Source organism: Lynx rufus, unplaced genomic scaffold, assembly GCF_022079265.1.
Source record: "Lynx rufus isolate CCGP_SWC_20201006 ecotype Redwood Valley unplaced genomic scaffold, mLynRuf1.p SCAF_6, whole genome shotgun sequence".
NCBI classification, from domain to species: domain Eukaryota; kingdom Metazoa; phylum Chordata; class Mammalia; order Carnivora; family Felidae; genus Lynx; species Lynx rufus.
Window position 1 is genome coordinate 142,151,374 of NW_025814878.1, and position 23,222 is coordinate 142,174,595.

Sequence of the window (23,222 nt, forward strand, 5' to 3'; positions counted from 1 at the left end):
GGGACAAGCTCAGGGTACCCTTACTATTCCGCCATCTTAACTCATCCCAGTTCACGATCTTTTCTGTGATGCTGCCCTTATTTTGTCAGTTTTATCATGGCATGTTTTTTTCTTTTCTGGAAATAAGTGAAAAACTTGGTATGTTTGTGTTTTGCTCCTTTTTTTTTAATTCTTTATTTTTGAAAGAGAAACAGAGTGTGAGCAGGGGAGGGGTGGAGAGACAGGGAGACACAGAATCCCAAGCGGCTCCAGGCTCTGAGCTGTCAGCACAGAGCCCGACAGGGGCCTCGAACCCACAAACAGTGAAATCATGACCCAAGCCGAAGTCGGACACTCAACCAACTGAGCCACCTAGGTGCCCCTAGGTACATTTGAGTTTTAAGGGAAGGTTTGGATCATTCAGAGTTGCCAACCGAGATGAGAACTAAGGATCTCAATTTGTATTACAAACCCCAGCCCACGGCTGGATTAACAACCACCATAGCAACGAACAACTCTACGTGTAATACATTTATAGCAGGGAAAAGGTTAGGGAATGTTAATTGTCTCCTCTGTCTTCAACAGAGTGTAGGAAAAGATTCTGCCATATGACTCTAAAGGGTATTAACATTGGATCTTCCTTCTCAGGGTTTGGAGTCTTAAGATGTCTTTGTTCCCATTTTCAGGAAGCAGTAGAAATGTCCTTTGGAAATGACAAGAGAATATTATGTTCCCATGTTACCAAGACTCAGGGGAGCATTACCTAAACTGCTGTAACTCCTCAAGGGTGACTTTACTTTTCAGATCAGAGTCAAGTGGTAGTTAAGAGTGTCTTAGGAGATCAAGACAAAACACATTGGGAGGCAGAATCCGTGCCATGGACTGATAGTAAAAAGCTGTCACCACGAGAAAATCAGTCGAGATGACAAGCATTGGTGTTTGGAAACCTTTCTACATCATGTAGTGTAACCCCCAGGGTGCCTTAGTGAAAACACGAGGAAGGGGTTGGTTCTGATTGGCACAGACCCCACCGGGGAAGGTCCAGGGAGCTCTCGGCAGTGAGGTGTTGCCGGCACAGGGGTTGGGAGGCCCGCATGAATCAGGAGTTATCCTGTTTGCTTATCTGATCGCTTATTACTGTGTTCTGAGAAAGCCATCCAGGAAAATGAACTCTCGGGAATGAAGTTATTTACATCTTGTCTTGTGTATTTTTCTGTGGAGGTGAGATGTACCAGTTTTGATCATCATTGGCGATAGATTGTCATATGTAGACCGAGTCTCCTGGAGCCTTGGCCTCTGTCGTGGCTGTCCCGACGGCTTAGATGTTCTGAGAGTGACTGATTCTAGGAATCCCGAGTGTCACTCAGTTCAGACCTTGACGTTTCTCTGTGTTTGCTGAAGTGGTTCCTGGATGCTTGCTTCTCAGACTTGAAGCTCCCCATTCTCTGCACGGTCCAGGCAGGTTGAGAGAAGCTTTGGACCTGAGAAATTGAGGTTTTACATAGTGTTGTATGGAGCTACATAGATTATTTACTTTTGCTTCCGTTTTGTATTCTGATGTGTGACCATTCTACAAGTTATCCATTCTGCGGTTAATTGGATATTTGGGTTAGCCTAATGACTAGGTTGAGTAATGCTGTTAAGGCCATTCTTACAGTTGTTTACTTAGAGAAAAGTTTGCCGTTCCGCGTACCAGAATGCAAATAATGGTAAAGTCAACCACTGTGTCCGCCCTTGAGGTCGAGAAACAGTCTATTGCCTCTTTGAAGAAGACTTGAATAAGTCAATTTTCAATCACGGTTCCCCCTGCACTCCTACCTTACCTGATGGAACAGTTATTCTAACAGTCCTTGTGTTTCTTTGTAGTTGCGTTACAAAAGTGTGCATGTTTCATTTGGGGTTGTATTAAGTCTTTATTTTTTTTTTTTAATTTTTTAATTTTTTTTTTACATTTACTTATTTTTGAGAAACAGAGTGAGACAAAGCATGAGTGGGGGAGGGGCAGAGAGAGAGGGAGACACAGAGTCTGAAGCAGGCTCCAGGCTCTGAGCTGTCAGCACAGAGCCTGATGCGGGGCTCGAACCCACGAACGTGAGATCATGACCTGAGCCGAAGTCAGACGCTCAACCGACTGAGCCACCCAGGCGCCCCTGGGGTCGTATTAAGTCTTTAATCAATTTCAGAAAAAAATATTATTTTGCCTTGGCTCTTGTTCTAGCTAGCCTCTGTACCTGCTTTCTGCCTCAGGCTTCTCTCCTCTCCCCAGTACGTCTTGCCTGCATAATGAAAATTGTTACCTTCCTCTGATACATCCTGCCTACATGGCTGAAATTGTTAACTTCCTGAAACATTTCTCTGCTTAAAAGCTTTGTAATGGTCACCCTGTCAACAGTCATGTTCCCTTCGCTTTCAAGCCTTATTTCTAGATACTAAGTGTTCTGGTTATGTGTTGCTATATACGAACCATTCCAAACGTAATGGACTACAGCAAGAGCCGTCCCTTGTTAATTGTCTGTCACAGCTCTGGGCTTGATTAGGCTCCGCTAGGTGGTTTTTGCTTGGGCTCTTTCCAGCTGTTACAGTCAGATATGGGCTGGGTCTGGAACCATCTTGAAGGCTTCCTTATTCACGGGTCTGGTAGTTGATGCTGGCTGTCTGCTGGGACACTTCCACGTGGCCTGGCCTTTCTCAGAGCAGGGCGGCTGGATTCCATGGGTGAACCTATCAGAAGGAACTAAGCAGACGCCATATTATTGCCTTTTCTTACCTCGCCTTGGAAGTCCCCCCGCATCGGTGGAAGATACCCATGTTGTCTCCAGTGTCTGACCATTATGGATACAGCCGTTATAAACAGTAACATATAAGTTTTTGTGGAAGTACACGTTTTTATTTCTCTTGGTTGAGTATCTAGGATTGAGGTTGTTGGATCTTACGGTCAGCGTGTATTGAATATCATAGACACTGTCAGACTGTTTTCCACACCAAGTATGCCATTCGGATTCCCCCATCAGCAATGTATGAGGTTCCAGTCGCTTGGCATTTTTTCGTTTTCAATTTTAGCGATTCACTAAGTTTGGAGTGGCATCTTATTTTGGCTTTAAATTGCATTTCTTTAATGGTTAATAATTTCAGACATCTTTTTATGTACTTCTTTGCCATTGATATATCTTCTTTGGTGAAGTATCTCTTTAAATCTTTTGCTTATTTTTAACTTTTTTTTATTATTATTTTTGAGAGTCAGAGACAGAGCATCAGTGGGGGAGGGGCAGAGAGAGGGGGACACAGAATCCGAAGCAGGCTCCAGGCTCCGAGCCATCAGCACAGAGCCCGACGTGGGGTTCGAACCCACGAAACCGCGAGATCATGACCTGAGCTGAAGTCGGACGCTTACCCGACTGAGCCACCCAGGCTCACCTCTTTTGCTTATTTTTAAAAACTCGGTTGTTTCTTGTCATTAACCTCTTTATACATTCTGATATCAAGTTCTTCGTTAGAAACGTGATGTGCAAATATTTGCCAAGGAAAAACTGATTTTTCCACTTTACCAGGTGAAGTCCAATTTATCAATTTTTCCTTTTGTGGATCATGCTTTTGGTGTCGGATCTAAAATCTCTGACTAAGCCGTACCTTGCTCTGTCGACCATTTCCTCTGCCTGGATTCTTCTCCCTTCGCTTGTGGACTTCAGTCTGCCTTTTCAGGATTTTTGCATGTCGTTTTAGAGCTGATGCTGTCCTGCCCCCTGTGGCAATGTAAAACCTGCTTCTCTAAATGATGTGCTCTTCGGTTCCTGAAAACGACTTCGTTATGACAAAAGCCAGCTGTCCTTCAAATCAAGTGACAGACTAGCACACACAATAAAGAGGTTCTGAAGTGTCATCCCTGCTTGACATTAAATCCACACAAGGAAATAAGATGAGAAGGAGCCGCCGTGGCTCCTGAATGGAGAAGTACAGGGAGAACCCCTGAACCAAGTGTGTGATAAGCCGGCATTTGCCGTCAGAGAAGCGACTGTCCCCAGATCGCAGGGGAGCAAATGGCGTTGACTCTGGCACGCGGTCCGTGGGGAGCAGGGACGGGAGTGAAGACCTATGGGAAAGGTTGCTGTTCATGGTTTTAAATCTGAAACTTAAGCAAAAATTGATAAAGAGGCTCTTTGGTTGGACAGATGGCATATGGAACCATGTCACTGAGAGTCTTTTTTTTTTTTTTTTTTTGCATTGTTTCTCTCGCCTACCTGCAGGGACTTGTTTCTCCTTTATTATTTATTTTTTTTAATTAGAGAAAGAGAGAGAGAGAGAGCAAGCAAGCAAGTTCAGGAGGGGCAGAGAGAGAGGGGGCGACCCAGAATCCAAAGCAGGCTCCAGGCTCCTAGCTGTCAGCACAGAGCCCACGTGAGGCTCAAACCCATGAACTGTGCGATCACGACCTCAGTGGAAGTCAGATGTTCAACTGACTGAGCCCTACCCAGGCGCCCCTCCTTTTTAAAGCATGTCTGACGAAGCCAGACGTGTGGTTAAATGAGATAGCCTGAGTAGTGTGCCTGCCACAGGGCCCGGTACGCAGAGGCTATGAAATAATGTGGATTTTGACACTCTCTCCACCTTCTGCCTTTCTTTTCCGTCTCAGCAACAGTTTGAGTGTTTGCCAGGTGTCACGCCAGGAGGATGACACTGATTATGGTCTGGCTGAAACTGGAAGAGAGAGAGTTGGTTTTCAAAGAACTTACAGCCTGGGGGTGGTGGGCAACAAATGTTGAATACAGAGGCAGAATAAAATGGCTCCGAGGCAGAATAAAATTAATGCTAAATAGAGATGCGGACAGGGTGCTGGCTGGGGTGGCCCAGGGGAGCCCAGACAGGAGATGTGTGATATATGCGTCGAAGGGTGCAGGGATTTTCCTAGGTGAGCACAGCACTGAAAGATGCTTCCGACCGTGAAATTGTATGGTGTGTTTGATGAGTAGTGAATTGTCTGCTTCTTGGCTTGTGCATGAGTTAGGGGCTCATGTTGTAGGAGAGATCAAGCTGGAAAAACACGATGCAGGTGGCTCTCTGAAGCACATAGTTCCTTCAGTGGCTGAAGAGTTTGTGGGAAGCATGAGACAAAAATGCACCTGGGCTGTCTCATGTGTGTCATCAGCATCAGGAACTACGGGAAAGTTCCAAATGGTTGTAGGATGCTTGCTAAGCCTCGGGGATCCATTCAGGGTCACTTATTATCTACAAGGCTGGACAGTGTCCTTGCTTGCATTATAAACTCACCTGGAGAGTTCTATTGACTCTTAACAGTGGTGGGAGAGTGGGGGCTGGGGCACCGATTCTCCCACACAGTAGAAAATCCCAAGCTTTCGACTCCCCCAGAGCTTAAGCACTAATAGCTTAGCGTTGACCGACAGCCTTACCAATAACCTAAGTATTTAACACATATTTTCATGTATTATATGTTCTTACCATAAAGTAAGCTAGAGGAAAGAAAATGTTATTAAGGAAGTCATAAAGAAGAGAAGATACCTTTAGAGTACTGTATTTTTTTTATTAAATAAATCCATGCAGTTCGAAGCCATATTGGTCAGAGGTGAACTGTATATGACATTCTTGATGGTTAAAGGTAGAGACTTGCTAATAGAGAACTAGACGTACAGTTTCTCTTAGAGCAAGGAAGGTCTCTGAGCACACGCTCTACAGGTCTCTTTTCCTCCGGATACAGCCATCAAAGTCCCTCGAAGTGATTTAACACCAGCCTTTAGGAATTCTGCTTACAGACGTGAAGATCTGTCCTGCAGACTTTAACCGTTGTCTAGCAGTGGAAGTCGTTGCAGCTGGAGGCTGTGCTTGTGAATGATAGAAACGAACAAGTAAACTTGGATGTCACAGGTTGAAAGTCAAGTGCCAATATGGCTGTCCTAAAAGTGCTTTCACGTGTCTTGTTATTTCTGCCTCTAGGGACCTGATACCCATCATTGCTGCTCTGGAGTACAACCAGTGGTTCACGAAGTTGTCTTCCAAGGATCTGAAACTGGTAAGAAAGTGCAGCTCTTGCAAAGGTCGCTTAGCTGCGCTGAGTTTCAAAAGCCCGATCGTCTTCAGAAACACATTTGTTTTCCTACTGATCTGGCGAGCAGCGCACATGCTTCTTTCTTGAGCAGATATTTTTCCCGTGAATGGTCTGCATGCCGCTGCACCCAGTTTGTCGTGTGAGATGCTCCGGAGAAGTACCTCCTCACGTTTCCAGCTGCTTCAGGCAATTTTAGATAATGAACAGAAAGACACAATTTAGCGTAGCCTTCAGCACACACACTCATTCTGTCGGCAAAAACAAAGTTACGTCTGCACAGCTGCCCACAGCAGATTTTACGTTTCTATCCTGCCTTCCGTCTCCACGAAGCCTCCCTTCCTAAGAATTTGGGGAAATGTTACCAGGTTGAGTTGGTCTGGTTGAGTTATGGTCGTTAACATTAATTTTCTGGATGAGCTCTGGGGCAGATTTATATGTAAGGGAAACGAAATCAAGGGGCAGTGTTGGTTTTCAGAAGGTATGTGGGAGCCACATTTTCGGTCTCTTTTACCAGTGGGAAAAGACGCCCCGTTGGGGATTGTCTGCACGTTCAAAGCAGCCGTGTGGACAGAGGCTTATCCACCGGTTAGCTTTCTGCTACTTCATTTTAGGACAGGAAGTCATGTACAGGTTGTTTTATCGGCGACTCTTACCTTCAAGCCTCCGGCCTTCAGGGAGCGCAGAAACTGGGGGCTTAAGATTTTCATAGTGAAGAGGTAGGATTTTGTTGAGACGTGGATCTGTATAAAGCGGAGGGTTGAGATTTGCCGGTGGACAGGCTGCCTTGTTCTCTGAATTTCCTGGGGAGTGAGGGGCTGAAAGGCATTATTAGCACGAGCTTGGGCTGAACTCATTTGGGGTCCATGGAGAGCCGGCGTGGTAGAGAAAGAGTGTGGGCTGGGAAACAGACCTGGGCCTCAGATTCTGACTCATGACAAGGCCATGTGACCTTAGCTAAGTCACTGGACGTTCCAGGGCCTCAGCTTCCTGCATACCTATTATTGAGAGTGATGTGGACCTCGTGTCTCATTCGTCTCTATCCAGAGCTTATCAGAGTATATGGCTCCTAATAGCTATTCCATAAAAATTGATTTAATGAACAGATGTCAAATTAGGTTGGACCACGAATGAATGGGCGTAGCCATACATGTATAGCTAATTTGCAGATTATTCAGGGGAGTAAATAATGTGGACAGAAATGTGAACACAGTACCTGACCTATTGCCGGCATTTTTTAACTGTTAACTGTTGTTACTGCTGTCACAGACTAGCGAAGAGGCTGAGAAATGAACGAGTGTGGGGCTGTGAATCCTGGAAACTGTATCAGCTAAGTAGGGGGAGTTTCTGAGGTCAGTGGTGATGGAGCTGGGGCTGGTCGGGGTGGGGGGCAGGTGAAGTCCCAGGGAACAGACCGGAGGCCATGATGGAGGGTCAGATCTGGGGGACAGAAGCCTCTCCTTGCTTGCTGCTTGCTGCTTGCTGGGATGGGGACCGTTTGTAGGACCCAGCCAACGGCGGTGACAGACCGGTGAGGGGAGCCGATCGGGAAATGAGAAGCGGATCAGTTCAGGGATTGTGGGATCAGTGAGAGAAATGCTTCTCTACCAAGTCAGTTCACCTGGCTCATTAAAACATTCCTGTAAGTTGGTGAATGGGGCACAGGAGAGCTCTGAGGAGCTGATGCAGACCCACTTTGGGAAATTGTCCCCGCCCGCTGTTACAGGGATGTGTCCCGGCCAGTGGTGCTGCCCTTCTGTCACGATTTCTCCCCGGTGTGCTGGGGTGAAAGGAAGGATGGCGAAGGGAGGCGAGGGCTGCCCTTTATGGCTTTTCCGTTAGCAAAGATTGAAGCGCAAAAACACACATGTGTATATTTTTAACATTCAGTATTTTAAAACGAAAAGTGGTCTTGGGGATATCAGCCTTCCGTCTTCAAAAGGAATGGCAATCCTTCATGAGTTTTCACCCGAAGTTAAAAAGAACGGACACTTGCCCCTTTGATGGGTCTTGCGATATGCAGTCTCAGAACATTTTCTAATATGTGGCTTATTGGAGGAGACGACAGTATTCCACTTTCTTTGGACTTTTTTTTTTTTAAGTTTATTTATTTATTTTGTGAGAAAGAAAGCATGAGTGGAGAAGGGGCAGAGAGAGAGGAGAGAGCTAGAATACCAAGCAGGCTCCACACCGCCAGCACGGAGCCCGATGTGGGGCTTGACCTCATGAACCGTGAGATCGTGACCTGAGCTGAAGTCGGACGCTCAACCAACTGAGCCACCCAGGTGCCCCAACATTCGGTATTTTAAAACGAAAAGTGGTCTTGGGGATATCAGCCTTCCGTCTTCAAAAGGAATGGCAATTCTTCATGAGTTTTCACCCGAAGTTAAAAAGAACGGACACTTGCCCCTTTGATGGGTCTTGCAATATGCAGTCTCAGAACATTTTCTAATATGTGGCTTATTGGAGGAGATGACAGTATTCCACTTTCTTTGGACTTTTTTTTTTTAAGTTTATTTATTTATTTTGTGAGAAAGAGAGAAAGCGTGAGTGGAGAAGGGGCAAAGAGAGAGGAGAGAGCTAGAATACCAAGCAGGCTTCACACCGCCAGCACAGAGCCCGATGTGGGGCTTGACCTCACGAACCGTAAGATCGTGACCTGAGCCGAAGCTGGACGCTTACCCCACTGAACCACCCAAGCGCCGCTGGACTTTTTATTTTATTTTATTTTATTTTATTTTATTTTATTTTATTTCTTTTTAATGTTTTTTTTTTTTTTTTTTTTTTTATTTTTGAGAGAGAGACAGAGCATGAGTGGAGGAGGGGCAGAGAGAGAGGGAGACACAGAATCCAAAGCAGGCTCCAGGCTCTGAGCTGTCAGCACAGAGCCCGACGTGGGGCTCGAACTCATGAACTACGAGATCATGACCTGAGCCAGACGCTCAACCGACTGAGACATCCAGGCGCCCCAACCCCTGGGCTTTTTAAAACGGGAAATGCTTGGCAAAAAAGAGTGACTTTCTCTCAAGTTGTATACATTCTCCGGGTTGTTAAGATTGCTCCTGGCTCAACTAAAAGCCCCTTATGTGAGGGCATCACAAGAGAAACAGGTCCCATTCGCTTTCTGCTCATCTTATGACTCTAGTCGTAATCCCTCTCCCTGAGTTAAACAGGAGGATGGAGGGATTTTTTTTTTAATACGCCAAATTTGCAATTAGGACCAAGTTCCTGTCTCATATTCTCCACTGATTAAAACTGCAGTCGATTGGTGGTCTTGCTCAAGGCCTGATTTTGTAATTTAGGCAAGTCAGCGAGCATCATGGGGTCTTTTCAAATCTTTTAAAGATGGCGTGGTTGGGCCAGTTGTACGTAGTTCCTTTTAGATATAAAAATTCCATATGCCTTTTATTTCTCATTAGTTCCATTGTTTCCGACAGCAGTTCCCCTAGTTTTTATTATATACCTTTTTTTTTTTTTTTGAAAGAGAGAGGAGGGAGAGAAAGAGAGAATCTTCAGCAGGCTCTGTGCTCAGCATGGAGCCCCACGTGGGGCTCGATCCCACCACTGTGAGATCATGACCTAGGCTGAAATCAAGAGTCAGACGCTTAACTTACTGAGCCACCCAGGCGCCCCTTACTGTATACTTTCGAGTTTTAACTAAATGCAAGCTCTTGGAGAGGCATTGTCTTAATTTGTTAAGAATTTTGTCTCCCTAAACCGGTGAACGTAGGGTTGAACAGTCAGTTGATGTCTGGGGAGCGCTGCAGTATGGTCACATGTTACTTGCCATCTATGTTTGGGTGTATGTGCATATCGCTTTAAAAACTTCATCCCATATATTCTTAGTATAGAAAACAATTCTTTTCACGTACTTGGCACTTAGTAAAAAGTAACAAAATTAACGTAGACGTAAATGACTTGTTATACCTCTCCCCTACTGGCATTCTAAAGAAAAGTTGGGCATACTTTTTGTACATTTTCTGTAATAAATTTTTATTACAGTAATTATACCCAATGGGTAAATGAAAGCTCTGCTTTGGGAAATTGCTTTTCTGGATGCTTCGTGAGGTCGCCCTGGAAAGGTAATGATACCATAGATTGTTTTTGGAAATTAGGATAATTCCTGCAAAAACATTGTCGAAGCAATCACTTTTTATCATGCCAACACAAAGTAAGATCTGTTCACCTGGTTGTATATTGTGAGATACAGAATTACACTGATCAGGGGGGCCACCGTTTTGAAAATCACCACCGTCAGCATAATGTAAATTGCAGGCATTCGGTCAATGGGAATTAATTTTCCTCTTCCTTTGTTAATCTGTGGGACACATCAGTAATTCGGGGACCATGTGAAGGTAACATTGTAGACAGAATGGATTCAAACACCACATAAGAATTATAAATGCCTCAGATGCTGTGGGACTTGTGTGTTTCCAAGTGGGGTTTTCTAAAGGGTGCTCACTAGTGAGTTTTGTTATATTTCAGACTGTTCTAGTGATGCTTAATCCATTTGGATATATATGATCTGATAAATCAAAGAATTGTAAATTTGTGTGATATTTGAGGTAAAGAAACTGCTTTGATTATAGTATGCCACAGCACATAGAACTCCCTCCTTCCTTCCTCCCTCCCACTCCTTTCCTCAGTCCCTCCCTCCCTCTCTCTCTTTCTCTCTCTCTCCCCCTCCCTCCCTCCTTTCCTTTTTCTTTCTTTCTTTCTTTCTTTCTTTCTTTCTTTCTTTCTTTCTTTCTTTCTTTCATCATAAGGAATTTAAATAGACCCTAACTTGTTTTTTTTTTAATTTTTTTAAATGTTTATTTATTTTTGAGACAGAGCATGAACGGGGGAGGGTCAGAGAGAGAGGGAGACACAGAATGTGAAGCAGGCTCCAGGCTCTGAGCTGTCAGCACAGAGCCTGATGCGGGGCTCAAACTCACGGACTGCGAGATCATGACGTGAGCCGAAGTCGGACGCTTAACTGACTGAGCCACCCAGGCGCCCTAAATAGACCCTAACTTGTAAGGAGATTTTAAAATCACTTTTTAATGTATAAATAATTTTAAAGTCAGGAGCTGCCTTAAACATAAACAAATATAAAAACATTAGCATATGAAAATTTGAAAGAAAAAAAACGTGGTACAATTCTGCAGCCAGGACACAACTTTTCATTTTTTCATGACACCTTCAAGCCCTGTGCTACTTACATTAGCCGTTTCAATGGTTGCGATCTTTATTAGACATTTCATAATAATTCCCCATTTCATTTAATATTATATCTGAGTACTTAAAATATTTTAACACAAATACATAACACAACTACATAATTTAAAACAATCTAATGTTTATTTACATGAGGGAGTATTTGCTAAACTCTCATTGGGTTGTGTCCCCCTTTATTTTAGAGAATGCTAGTGGGAACATCGTAATAGTAAACATTTATCAAGTGCTCATTCAGCCACCCTTTTAAAGGACATGACGCCTTTAAACCTTAACTTTCTTATCTGTAAAAAGGGAATGACGATACTTAACAGTTTTATAATGACACACACATAAAGGGTTAGCTCAGGGCCTAGCACAAGACAAGAGCTCAGTAAAGGGAACATCATATTGTTACCATCATGGCCTCCACATAGTCTTTTGTTATCCTTTCTGGAGATCACTTTCTTTGGGAATTACTTTTGGTTGTCCCAAAATTGGGATGTGCCTCTGAGTGGCCCCAGCACAACTAAAATGGCCTTTTATTTTATTTTATTTATTCATTTAAAAAAATTTTTAAATGTTCATTTATTTATTTTTTTTTTTGCAAGAGAGAGAAAGAGAGAGAGCAGGCATGAGTGGGGGAGGGGCAGAGAGAGAGGGAGACACAGAATCCGAAGCAGGCTCCAGGCTCCGAGCGAGCTGTCAGCATAGAGCCTGACGTGGGGCTCGAACTCACAAACCGGAGATCGTGACCGGAGCCGAAGCCGGGACGCTCAACCAACTGAGCCACCCAGGGGCCCCTAAAGTGGCCTTTTAATTAGTCTATCGTAATTGTCTGTGTTCTTGTCTGATTGGCCTGCTGGATGGTACACTCTGAAAGGCAGCAACTTTTTGTCCTTTATATCATTGAATCCCCTGGACCTCGAACGTGATGGTGCGTGGGAATAGACGGTCCGTGAGGTTTTGTTGTGTGAACGAGTGCACGAATAAATGGCTCATTTAATTAGAACTTGGCATCTGTGTGGGTTTGTCACAGCCAAGTGAGGTTGCCCTTAGACTTCGTGACGTGGTCAAAGAATGCTTTCTGTTACAGTCCACTGATGTCTGTGAACAGATACTGAGGGTGGTGAGTAGGTCCAATCGGCTGGAGGAATTGGTGTTGGAAAACGCTGGACTTAGAACGTGAGTATCTTCCAGGATATGTGAGTACATTGCTTAAAATCTTTGTGCTGTTTCCTTAAAATTACTACTTGGGTTCTAAAAAAAGGTTGGGCCGCTCACATATACAGTGTAGCGTTTCCTTTCTAAAAACAAACAAACAAACAAACAGATCCCTGTGTTCCCCATCATCACGAAGGTCAAGGGTTTTATAACATCTTTTATTGTTGTGTCGCTGGAGGGAGCCCGGTGTGGTGGGTGAGAGGATGCTGAACCAGGTGCCTCGTGGCCTCACTTCTGTGCCTCAGTTTCTTCATCTTTAAGACGGAGAAAATAGTAGTGTCTACCTTACAGAATTATGGTTGTGACGCTACATGAATTAATACACGTAAAGTCCTTAGAAAAGTATCTTTCCTGTTACAGATGCTATGTGTCAGCTTTTATGAGTATCACTCGTGGTATAATTTTATGTAGCACATTTAATATAATTTTATGGCTTTGCTTTGATATGTTTTAGGCGTTTCTCTCTCTTTCCAAATTCGTACTTGCCTTGTTCAGTACTAGGTGGGGGTTCAGTAGTCAGTACGCCTGCTTATGTGGAGTTCGAATCAGCCAGAACAAAGACTCCACTGCTCCTCGGTGAGGAGGGCTGAAGGTTTCATATTCACGGCACTTAGTGTGTTACTTTGAGTACAACGTACCTAAAATAGTGATTTTGATTTTTGTTACAACATAGTGTTAGCAACTGTAGCCTTTAAACTCAATAATCAGGGCAATCAGTTTTGCATTGAGAGCATTGCATGAAATGAGAATTAAGGTCTAGTGAACAGCCTGTTGCAACTTTCGTGGAATGTAGGTGCAATTCAGGATTTTTTTTTAAGTTATGAAGGGACTCTAAGTAGTCCTATTCATAGCATCCTGGAATGTGTCTTTAAAGGGGGCAGTTACCTCTTTTCTTTTTGCTCTTGAAGGAGGTTGTGGCTAACCAGAATGAACCAGATTTTGGCCGTGGCTTTACAGATACTCTATTGAGGAATGTAGACCTGTGTAACATAGATCGGGTGTTAACGAGTAGATGGTTTATAGGTTAATATCGTAAAGAAGGATTTCCTTTTTTTTTAGATTTCACTCTCACTTTTCTAGCTTTCACGTGTTTTATTTGAGCAGGTTTACATTTTGTGTTATGTAAGCTAACTGTTTTGTTTCCTTGCAGAGATTTTGCACAAAAACTGGCCAGCGCTTTAGCGCATAATCCCAACTCAGGACTCCACACAGTTAACCTTGCTGGCAACCCGCTGGAAGACCGAGGTACTGTAGCATCCCTGTGATCACTGATGCCAGAATTGTAGGAGAATTAGGGAGTTTGAATAGCCACACCGTAAGAACGTGGTCAAGCTCAGCTGTAATTACGTAACAGATTCTACTGGTGGCTTTGTTCGGCTTCTAGATTTTCTCTACCCTTTGATGAAGATACTGGCGCTAAAATCCATTCTCTGATTAACTTCTTTTGAAGGGACACAGACAGAAAGGAGGCTATTGGTTTTAAACTGTTGTATTCGTTTTTTGTGGCTACATAACAAATTGCCAGCAACATGGCAGCTTAAAATGACACGGATGTGTTACCTGACAGTTTCCTTGGGTTCTAGTCTGGGCAGAGGTGTGCTGGGCTGTCCACTCAGCATCACAGGCTGAGATCAAGTGGTCAGGTGCGGCTGTGATCGTGACCTTACGGGCCCAAGCTTACTGGTTGTTGGCAGAATTAACGTCCTTGGGTTGGGAGGACAGAGGTCATTCTTTTTTTGCTAGCTCTCACTGGGGACCGCTCCCAGCACCCGGAACCTTGCTACACGATGCCTTCTGTTAAAACATGCCAGTTTGCTTTGCGCTCGAGGCAGTAAGGAGCACATGTCTTTGATGCCTGCCTTTCTTTTAAATAGAGCATCTGAGGGGCGTCTGGGTGGCTCAGTCGGTTGGGCGTCTGACTTCAGCTCAGGTCATGATTTCACGGTTTGTGGGTTTGAGCCCCGCATCGGGCTCTGTGCTGACGGCTCAGAGCCTGGAGCCTGCTTACGATTCTGTGTCTCCTTCGCTCTGCCCCTCCCTGACTCGTGCTCTGTCTCTCTCTGTCTTTCAAAAATAAAAAAAAATGTACAAAAAAAAATTTACATGGAGCACCTGCTTGGGTCAGGCCCACCCAGGACAGTCTCCCTTCCGATGAACTCAAAGTCAACTGATCAGTGGCCCAATCATATCATTAGTCTGCCCCACACACTGGAGGAAATTGTACAGGGCATGCATAGCAGGGGACAGGAATCTTGAGGGCCATCTTACTGTCCTGTCTACCACAAACATCTTTGAATATTTAACCAGGTTTGAATGTGAGGACAGGAAGAAAATGAAGGACTGGCCTTCTTTAGAAGTGTTTGTGTGGGCAGAGGGAAGACTTGGCAGGTTTAGAATGTGAAACTTAAGTATTTGAATTCTCAGCAGGAGAACGTTGGTGGGTGGGGTTTAAAAAGAATTAGCTTTATCTCTAGAGGGAGTATTTTGTTTTCATTAGCTGCTGCAAATGTTTTCCAGCATTGCTGAATGAAAGCCTTTCATCTTGTAATGTTATATATTTGATGAGGATTAATTATTAAACGGAGCTGACAGTACAGATCTAGACACTCAATTCTGCCCTGTGGTCCCGATATAGACATCGTTCTTCCTTGAAAAGGACACCCACTCGTGTGGTATTCAAGCCAAAAATAAAGAGTAACTTCCTAGCATTTAAAGTAGTCCGTCTAAAGGCAGTTTGAGGCTGAATTAGAAAACGAGATCACATGGAAATCATCCTCATGGAATAAACCACAGCTGAAAATAATGGATGCGTATCCCTGGAGTAGGGGTTTCTTTGGGGCATAGGAATTTCTTTAGGAAGAAACAGATGTTGTCTCTGTTAGTGAAATGCTAGAAAATGATGAATAGGACGAAATGGAAACGTGGAGGTAAATCTACGTGTCGGTTACCGTTTATAGACCTTTGTGGCTGTTTTGGTTTGGCTTTTGAGAGGGTGGGACCCAACCATATTTATCCAGTGACGGGATGAAGTCAGTGGAGGGAGGTTGTTGACGGGGGGCAGGTCCTTAAGGATGTGAATCCACAGCGCAGTAGGCCGGGAAGGGACACCCCTTAGTGCCGGGGAAATGCAGTTCAAACCACAGTGAGACCGCAGTTCATAACCAGTAGAAGGGCTCTGATCAGAGTGGGGGTCGGAGAGGACGTGGGAAACGGGAGAACACGCTTTACGGGCGGGAACGTAAAACGGTGCAGCCCCTTGGCACGCTGGTCGGACGGTCTCTTAAACCGCTAAACACAGATTGGCCACATGACCCGGCAACTCCCCTCCTGGATCTCACCGAAGAGAGACGGAGCCCGTGTTCGCGCCCAGACTCGCGAGCGCTTGTCGCCGCGTTCCCCGTGCGAGCCCAACGGTGGAGGCCGCCCTCGTGCCCGCCGTGGACAAGCAGGTGGACACATGGTGGGCGTCTGGACCGTGGCACGCGGCCCAGCGGTGGAGGCGGGTGAGGGGCTGATTCCTGCTCCCATGTGGTGGAACCTCAGAAACCTTACGTCGGGTGAAAGGAGCCGGACCCGAAAGACCACATACAGTGAGCTGCGGGCTTCAGAGGAGGGATGCCAGGGAGGCCCCGGGTCTCCTTTGCTGCTGCGAACCCTCCTGGATGGCTTACCCCTCAGTTACGATTTTACCCATCGGACCCCCGTCTTCGGTTTCAACTTCTCCGGTAGCGCTCGGTCATTGTGGCACATCCTAATTACACGTGGACACTTCTCCCCCACCTGCTTCCTTCTCGTCCCTGCCCCTTGTCCTCCGAAGACCTTGGACAACATCCGTCGAGAAGCCCTTCCTTTAAATTGCGTTTGATTTCATTTCATCTTAATTCTCTTCTGCAGTTTTTCAGTTGCTTTGAAAATCGTGGCCACGTTCGCAGAGACTTCTTTTCTACCAGACCACGCGCTCAAAGGTGATGTTTCTGGGCTTCTGTCCGCCACATTCCTACCTCTGAGCCCTGATTTCTGGGTCTTTCCATCTACCTGCGGTTCATTCGCAGGAGCTAAAGTCACAGGTCGTTCCAAGGATGTTCCCCTCAGCTTTGTGCTCACGTACTGACTCGCCAGCATGGTTCCTGCTCACGTAGGCTCAGTTTTTGACACTCCTGAGAATGTTCTCTCAAGCTGAGACGTCCCTTGTTTCGGCCCATTCTAGATTCATTCACTGATGTACTTGCCAGTGTTCTTGGACAACGGCCAGCACCTATATTTCCTGCCTCCACTCTGGGGGCGGAGCCTCCTGAACACAAATTCCGTGTACTTTTCTCTTTATTCAGGCTAAGTATCTGAGGATGATGGGTGGTTTTTCTGCTCACGGATGGAAATCCCACCAGGAATCCAACTAAGTGTCAAATATTTATACGAGCTTCCGTCCAGGCAAAATATTTCCTGCTTTTTTGTTTCTGAGCTGTTCAGTGACAGTATTTTACGTTCGAAAACAATAAAAAGCATGGGGGGGAGGAATTTATAATTGGAGCGTGTAGCATATACAAGAGACCAAGGAAACACAAAGAAAAGACAGTTTAGTGGCCCAGAAGTCTGAGGAATTTTAACACCAAACAGAATTTGATTTGGTACCTGGGCCACCCGCTCCGGGACTCATTTGGAAACTCTCAGAGAGAAAGTTAGGCTCCTCGCTTTGTGATATGAATGTGGATGCAGCAAATTCCTGTTATTTACTGCTCAGTCTCCTTGGGTCATACTTATGTATGAAGGACAGACAGACTTCTCTTGTTAAGGGGCTTGTGGCGGAGGAGGGTAGGGTATGAATCAGCTGGGGTGTGTGTGTATGTGCATTGCTTTTTGGCTGCTGGGTCCCGTGCTGTCTCTCTGTGTGGAGGACACACACAGCAGTGAGCAGACCACACGCACGTGCACGAGCTCTTACTGTGGATGCAGGGTCGGGGCGGTTCCCCAGCTTTGCTCTTGACCTTCTGTCCCCGTGTGTTTGCAGACTGGAGGTCAAGACCCGCTAGCAGGCCATGAAATCAACCCGATAGCTCATGACCGGCATTTGAAAAAAAGAAGAGGAAGGACTAGAACAGAATAGAAAATATCAGAGTGCATTTGTCCGGAGAAACTTCGGTTTTAGTTTTCTACTACATGTGTGTGTGTTTATTTTTGTATGAGGTTCCTTCCTTGGGATGTCAGATCTGTTCCTTTATGTGAGTCATGGTAGAAAAGGCTGAAGAATCTCTGCCCTGGCTCAACTTGATCAACTTTGCCTGATAAGTCCCGGGGCTGACCCAGCGTCTGAGCCACGGTGTCCTGGGTCATTTCCTCATGACTAACCCTTTGGATCTGACATTACTTTTTGGATCAAAGTTGAGTAGTTTTGGAGAATGCAGCTCTCCTCTCTTGGCTCATTCCACACGCCTGACTTCCTTAGTTGTTACAGACTCCGTGTTCTGTTCTTCCTGCTTGTCCCTCCCAGCAACCCTCGTTTTTTATGGTCTCCGCCTTGTCAGGAATGTCTATCCCTTTCCTCCCCTCACTTTGTTCTAAATTGGATTATTTTGTTTAAAGATGATCTTGAATCCTGTCTCAGAATGTTTTTCTTTTTGGAAATGTTGACCTGAAGTACCCAGATTTTTCCCCCCCTCTCTGACCATCTGGTGGTGACCCTGGTTTGATCTTTTGCATAAGACAAGACAAACAGATTCTAGAATTGCCGCTTCTATTTTTTGGTGCTTTCCATCTTACATATCTCTCAGTGTGTACCAGTGGGTTCTGGAATCAAAATACATGGGTTCATTTCTGGGCTTTGCCACTTCCTAGCCGAGTTTCCTTGGACACGTTACTTAACTGCTGTGTCTCAGGTTCCTCATCTTTGTTTTATTTTTTTGAAATTTTAATTCTAGTATAGTTAACGTACAGTGTTCTGTTAGTTTCAGGGGCACAGTATAGTGATTCAGTAATTCTGTCCCTTAGTGCTCATGATACATATATCTTTAGTATCTTCATCTTGAAAATATTAATAGTACCTACCACTTAAAGGTGTTCTCAGGATTAAGTGAGATAATACACACGAAGGGAGAAGGATGGCCTGTTACATACTGGGCACTCAATAAATGTTTGCCCTCCCTGCCTCCTTTGATTCATAAAATAGCCTCGTGGAGTAAAACCATACAAATATTATTATCCTCTTTTTATAAATGAGGAAATCTTGTGTTTACACTGTTTGGACAAAGCTTGTGGAGTCATACCTGATACTAGTCGGCGAGGCTCTGGTCTAGGATTTCCAGAATATCAGCCGACCAAGCGGCCAGTCAGTCTCTAATCCCGTGGTGGTGATTTTCTGATGTGGCCGTCTAGATTTCCTTGGGAAGCGGAAGGAAAGAATTTTATGTGTGCTTCTTGGAAAACATTGGCTTATTCCATAGCATGGCAGTAAATTTTCTGAATCACGCTAATGTTTCAAGATACCAGGTTTGTGTGCAACACCTACCGAGCAGAAGGGACTTTTCTTGAGATTCGTGATGTCAGCCATATTTAGTTGATATTTTTAAGGTTACACAAGGTGAAGCAAGGTTTTAAACACCGCCCACCTTTGGATTTTCGGGTGTTCGAAAGTTCAGTACACTGACTCCATTTTTCCCACTGGTCTTTTATTCCTGTATTCCTAGTTCTTGAACTTCTCTTTTTCTCCGCCTTATTTTTGAAATGGAAATGTTGGCCTGTATTTTGTTTATTCACTTATGTTAGTGTTTCTGGTCTCCAGCGTTCAAATCTACATGCTTTCTGACAGACAAGAACGAGGTCTTCTGTTTATCCACATCCTTTGCTAGAACTCCACATGCGGGATTTTGTTAAACTGTTCCTATTGGTGTTTTCATTTAACAAGGACCTCCTTAATCTTTTCGTCTACCAGGTGCACCCTTCTGATTCTAGGATATCCAAGTGTTAGAATTCTGTATGGCCTTGTCATAGGTTTTTAAATTCATGCGTGATTAATAGGTTAAATGTGTCGTGTCACATTTAATTTCCTGTCTTTGTAAGTTAATAACATCAGATGGCAGATTATAACACTGAACATTTCATAATTACTTTTTTTATTAGGCATACATGTTTTGAAGCAGAGGAAGCCAAAATAGTTTTGTTTGGAAAGGAGAAGTAAAAATTAGACCATTTTTCCCTCTAAATCTGACACACACTTAAAAGAAAGTCACAAGAAGGGTAATCCATAAAAATTAGACCGTTTTTCTTTCTAAATTTGACACGTGCTTAAAAAAAAAATCACAAGAAGGGCAATCCATTTCATGAAGTCTCCAAATAAAAAGCTTTTAGAGATAAATTCTGTTTTAATTCACAGCTCTGAACGCTATGTTTTGCTTTGTTTTGGGGAGAGGATGGAGTAGTTCTGGCCAAAAACTGAAACGTCTTTTCTCTCCTTTGTTTGTGGGGAAATGGTTTCTCGATGATCAGTTTGTTCCCTGGCACTCTTGAATAAGTGGCTTCAGAAAAGTACCAGGCAGGTTAATTTGTTTGTTTCTCTTGAGATTTTGGCCGCCAGCCACCCTCATTTTATTCACGTTGCCGAGACTGTTTCTGAAGCCTGCTGGGAAGAAAGAGGATCCTTTGTGTGATAATCTGTTGTTACCTTTTCTCAAAGATCGGTGAAAGTGTTGAACCTCTATGACGTACACCCGGAACCGATAGGATGTTGTATGTTGTATGTATGTCAGTTCTCCTGCAATAAAAACTCAACTTCATTCTTGTATTTAAACCAAAATGAACAGTGCTGACCCCATTTATACCTTTTATTCCGTTTGCAGTTAGCAAGGGCATTTCTTTAAAGAAGAGATGTAACATATTTATGCCTTACGGATGCCTAGCACATTAAAACAAAATATTTTGTCGAGAAAGAAAGAAGCTGGTGGCTTAGTCTGAAATTTGACAGAAACTACTTGAAACAGACTGTCCTGTTTCTGCATCGTTAGTCCGCTTGTTTTCCTATTCACCTTTTTCCTGCTTTCTTTTCTTTTTTTTTTAATTAAAAAAATTAAAAAAAAATTTTTTTTAATGTTTTATTTATTCTTGAGAAAGACAGAGTGTGAGCTGGGGAGGGGCAGAGAGAGAGAGACAGAGACACAGAATCCGGAGCAGGTTCCAGGCTCCGAGCTGTCAGCACAGAGCCCGACGCGGGGCAAAGTCAGACGCTTAACCGACTGAGCCACCCAGGGGCCTCGTCCTGCTTTTTTCTTTTAAGTAAATTATCAAGCATGACTTTTATTCACCTTTATTCTAATTCAGGAGCTTCACTTTTTATTACTTCCATTACTTACGGTGTGGTCATTCAATTTCCAGAGAAAAATATGGCTGGGCTGTTTACTCCTTTTTTTCTTCCTTCCTTTTTGGAAGATAGTTGTTGATTAAGGAATGAACACATGGGTGGTGTCACCAGTGGTGTAAAATAATTACTCTATTCCGGCCTTGTGTCTAGTTACATGCATGTGTGGTTTTCTGTGATGTAGCAGGCATGTCTGACACAAAAGAAATTAGTGAAAATGTAGAAAATGGTCATTTTCTCAACAAAGGAAAACAACTCAAAAGTCAACCTGAGCACCGCAAATTGGAAGCTGAATGGTAGGTTTTAACACTGATCTAACATATTTTTCAGCCTAATTTGAAGACATGGGGTATGGGTTTGGGTTATTTTCTTTTTAAAACATTGTCCTAGCATATGCTTTGCTGGGTAGCACCTGCTTAAAAAAGTATATAAAAGAATTGGTCATGGGTAGGGCAGTGATAAGTCTTATCATAATTTGAAAGTGAGTATCTAGTATCTTTCCGGATTCCATACCTAATTTTTCAAAAAGAGTTTTTGTTTTTAGTTTTAGTTTAGTTTTAGGTTCTCAGCAGAATTGAGAGGAAGGTACAGAGATTTCCCATATTCTTCCTGCCCCCCTCCACCCCCACCCCCCCCCCACTGCTGGCTGCACATGCATAGCTTCCCTAGTTATCAGCGTCCCGTCAGAGTGGCACGGTTGTGACAGTCGATGAGCCTCTAACGATTTTTTTTTTTTTTTTTTTGGGACAGAGAGAGACAGAGCATGAACGGGGGAGGGGCAGGGAGAGAGGGAGACACAGAATCGGAAACAGGCTCCAGGCTCTGAGCCATCAGCCCAGAGCCTGACGTGGGGCTCGAACTCACGGACCGCGAGATCGTGACCTGGCTGAAGTCGGACGCTTAACCGACTGCGCCACCCAGGCGCCCCGAGCCTCTAACGATTTTAATCCGTTCTAATAGTTGGGTAGTGGTATCTCACTGTTACTTTACTCTGCATTTCCTTGATGACTTAGCGTGTGGAGCGTCTCTTCATATGCTTATTTGCCATTTCTGTAACTTCTTTGGTGAGGGTTCCATTCGGTCTCTGGCGCATTTGTAAATGGTTTGTTTATCATTGTTGACTTTTGAGAGCTCTTTGTGTATTTTGGATAACGGTCCTTGCAAACATTTGCTCCCATTCTGTGGCTTGCCTTCTCATTCTCTTGACATTGCCTTTTGCAGGACAGAACTTCTTAATTTTAACGAAGTCTAGCTTGTCAGTTAGGTCTTTCATGGAATGTGCCATTGGGGTCGTATCTAAAGAGACATTGCCATACCCATGGTCATCTACATTTTCTCCTCCCTTCTTACCTTCCATGCCTAAATTTGGAAGTAAATTTTTTCACTGACGCCTAACGTATGTTCAGAAAAGTCCACAGATCACAAGTTTACGTCTTAATGAGTTTTTACAAAGTGAGCACTCTGCAGGAACCACTACCAAGAATGAGACGTGGAACGTTACTCGTGCTTCACAAGCTTCCCTAGTGTTTTGCCCTCTACCACCCGGAAAAGATGGCTCTGATTCTGACTTCTGTTATGATAGGATAGGTTCGCTTTATTTCTTCTTGAACTTCATAAATATAGCATTATATAATATACATTTTTTTTATATTTGGCAACTTTTGCTTTTCTTTGTGGAGAGGTTTTTAATCATGCATTTATTTTTTTTGAATCGATTAAGAGTATTGAGAGTATTTCGCCTTCTGTAAGTTTTGGTAAATTGTTTTTTTCATGACAAATTTGTCCATTTCTTCTAAAACGATACATTTTTGACCTACAGAAGAAATTTAACATCCTTTAGTTATATTTGCAATGTCTGTAGAATCTCTACTGGTATTTTTTTTCTTTTTTCCACTTCTCAGTTTGATAGTTTGATCCTTCTCTTTCTCCTTTTTTTTTTTTTAAACCAGTCTTGATGGGGCTTATTAATGTTATTAGTTTTTTTTGAAGAACAGGATTTGTTAAATTCACTTATTTTATGTCTGCTTTCTATTTAATAGATTTCTTCCCTTTCTTACCCTTTTTTCTCCTGTTTTTGTGGACGAAATGGGGATTAGTTTGCTCTTTTTAATCCAAATATCTTGAGAGGGATACTTAGATAATTAGTTTCCAGCTTTATTATTATTATTATTATTATTATTATTATTAACATAAGTATTTAGGAGTATAAATTTTACTCTAAGCATGGCTTTAATTGTATCCCTAAAATGTTGACATCATAGTTTTAAAAATTTTAAATCAAAATATTTTTAAGATTTCCATTTCTGGAAAAGAATTTGGAAATCTTTTGGGGGGGGCTCGTTTGTTATTTGGAAATATATTGCTTAAGGTCTAATTATTTGGGGATTTTTCTAATTATCTTTTTGCTGTAATTCCTATGTTAATTCCCAA

General features: G+C 43.6%; 1 protein-coding gene across 2 annotated transcripts in view; it reads left to right on the forward strand.

The window, feature by feature from the left end:
* The window catches only part of CARMIL1 (capping protein regulator and myosin 1 linker 1), a 311,314-nt gene that overhangs the window by 149,084 nt on the left and 139,008 nt on the right, over positions 1 to 23,222 (forward strand). For both annotated transcript variants that reach the window (XM_047103122.1, XM_047103121.1), the window contains exons 9-11: positions 5,923 to 5,998; positions 12,324 to 12,412; positions 13,602 to 13,696. In XM_047103122.1, the coding sequence (XP_046959078.1) occupies positions 5,923 to 5,998; positions 12,324 to 12,412; positions 13,602 to 13,696 (260 nt within the window). The remainder of the gene's footprint in view (positions 1 to 5,922; positions 5,999 to 12,323; positions 12,413 to 13,601; positions 13,697 to 23,222) is intronic.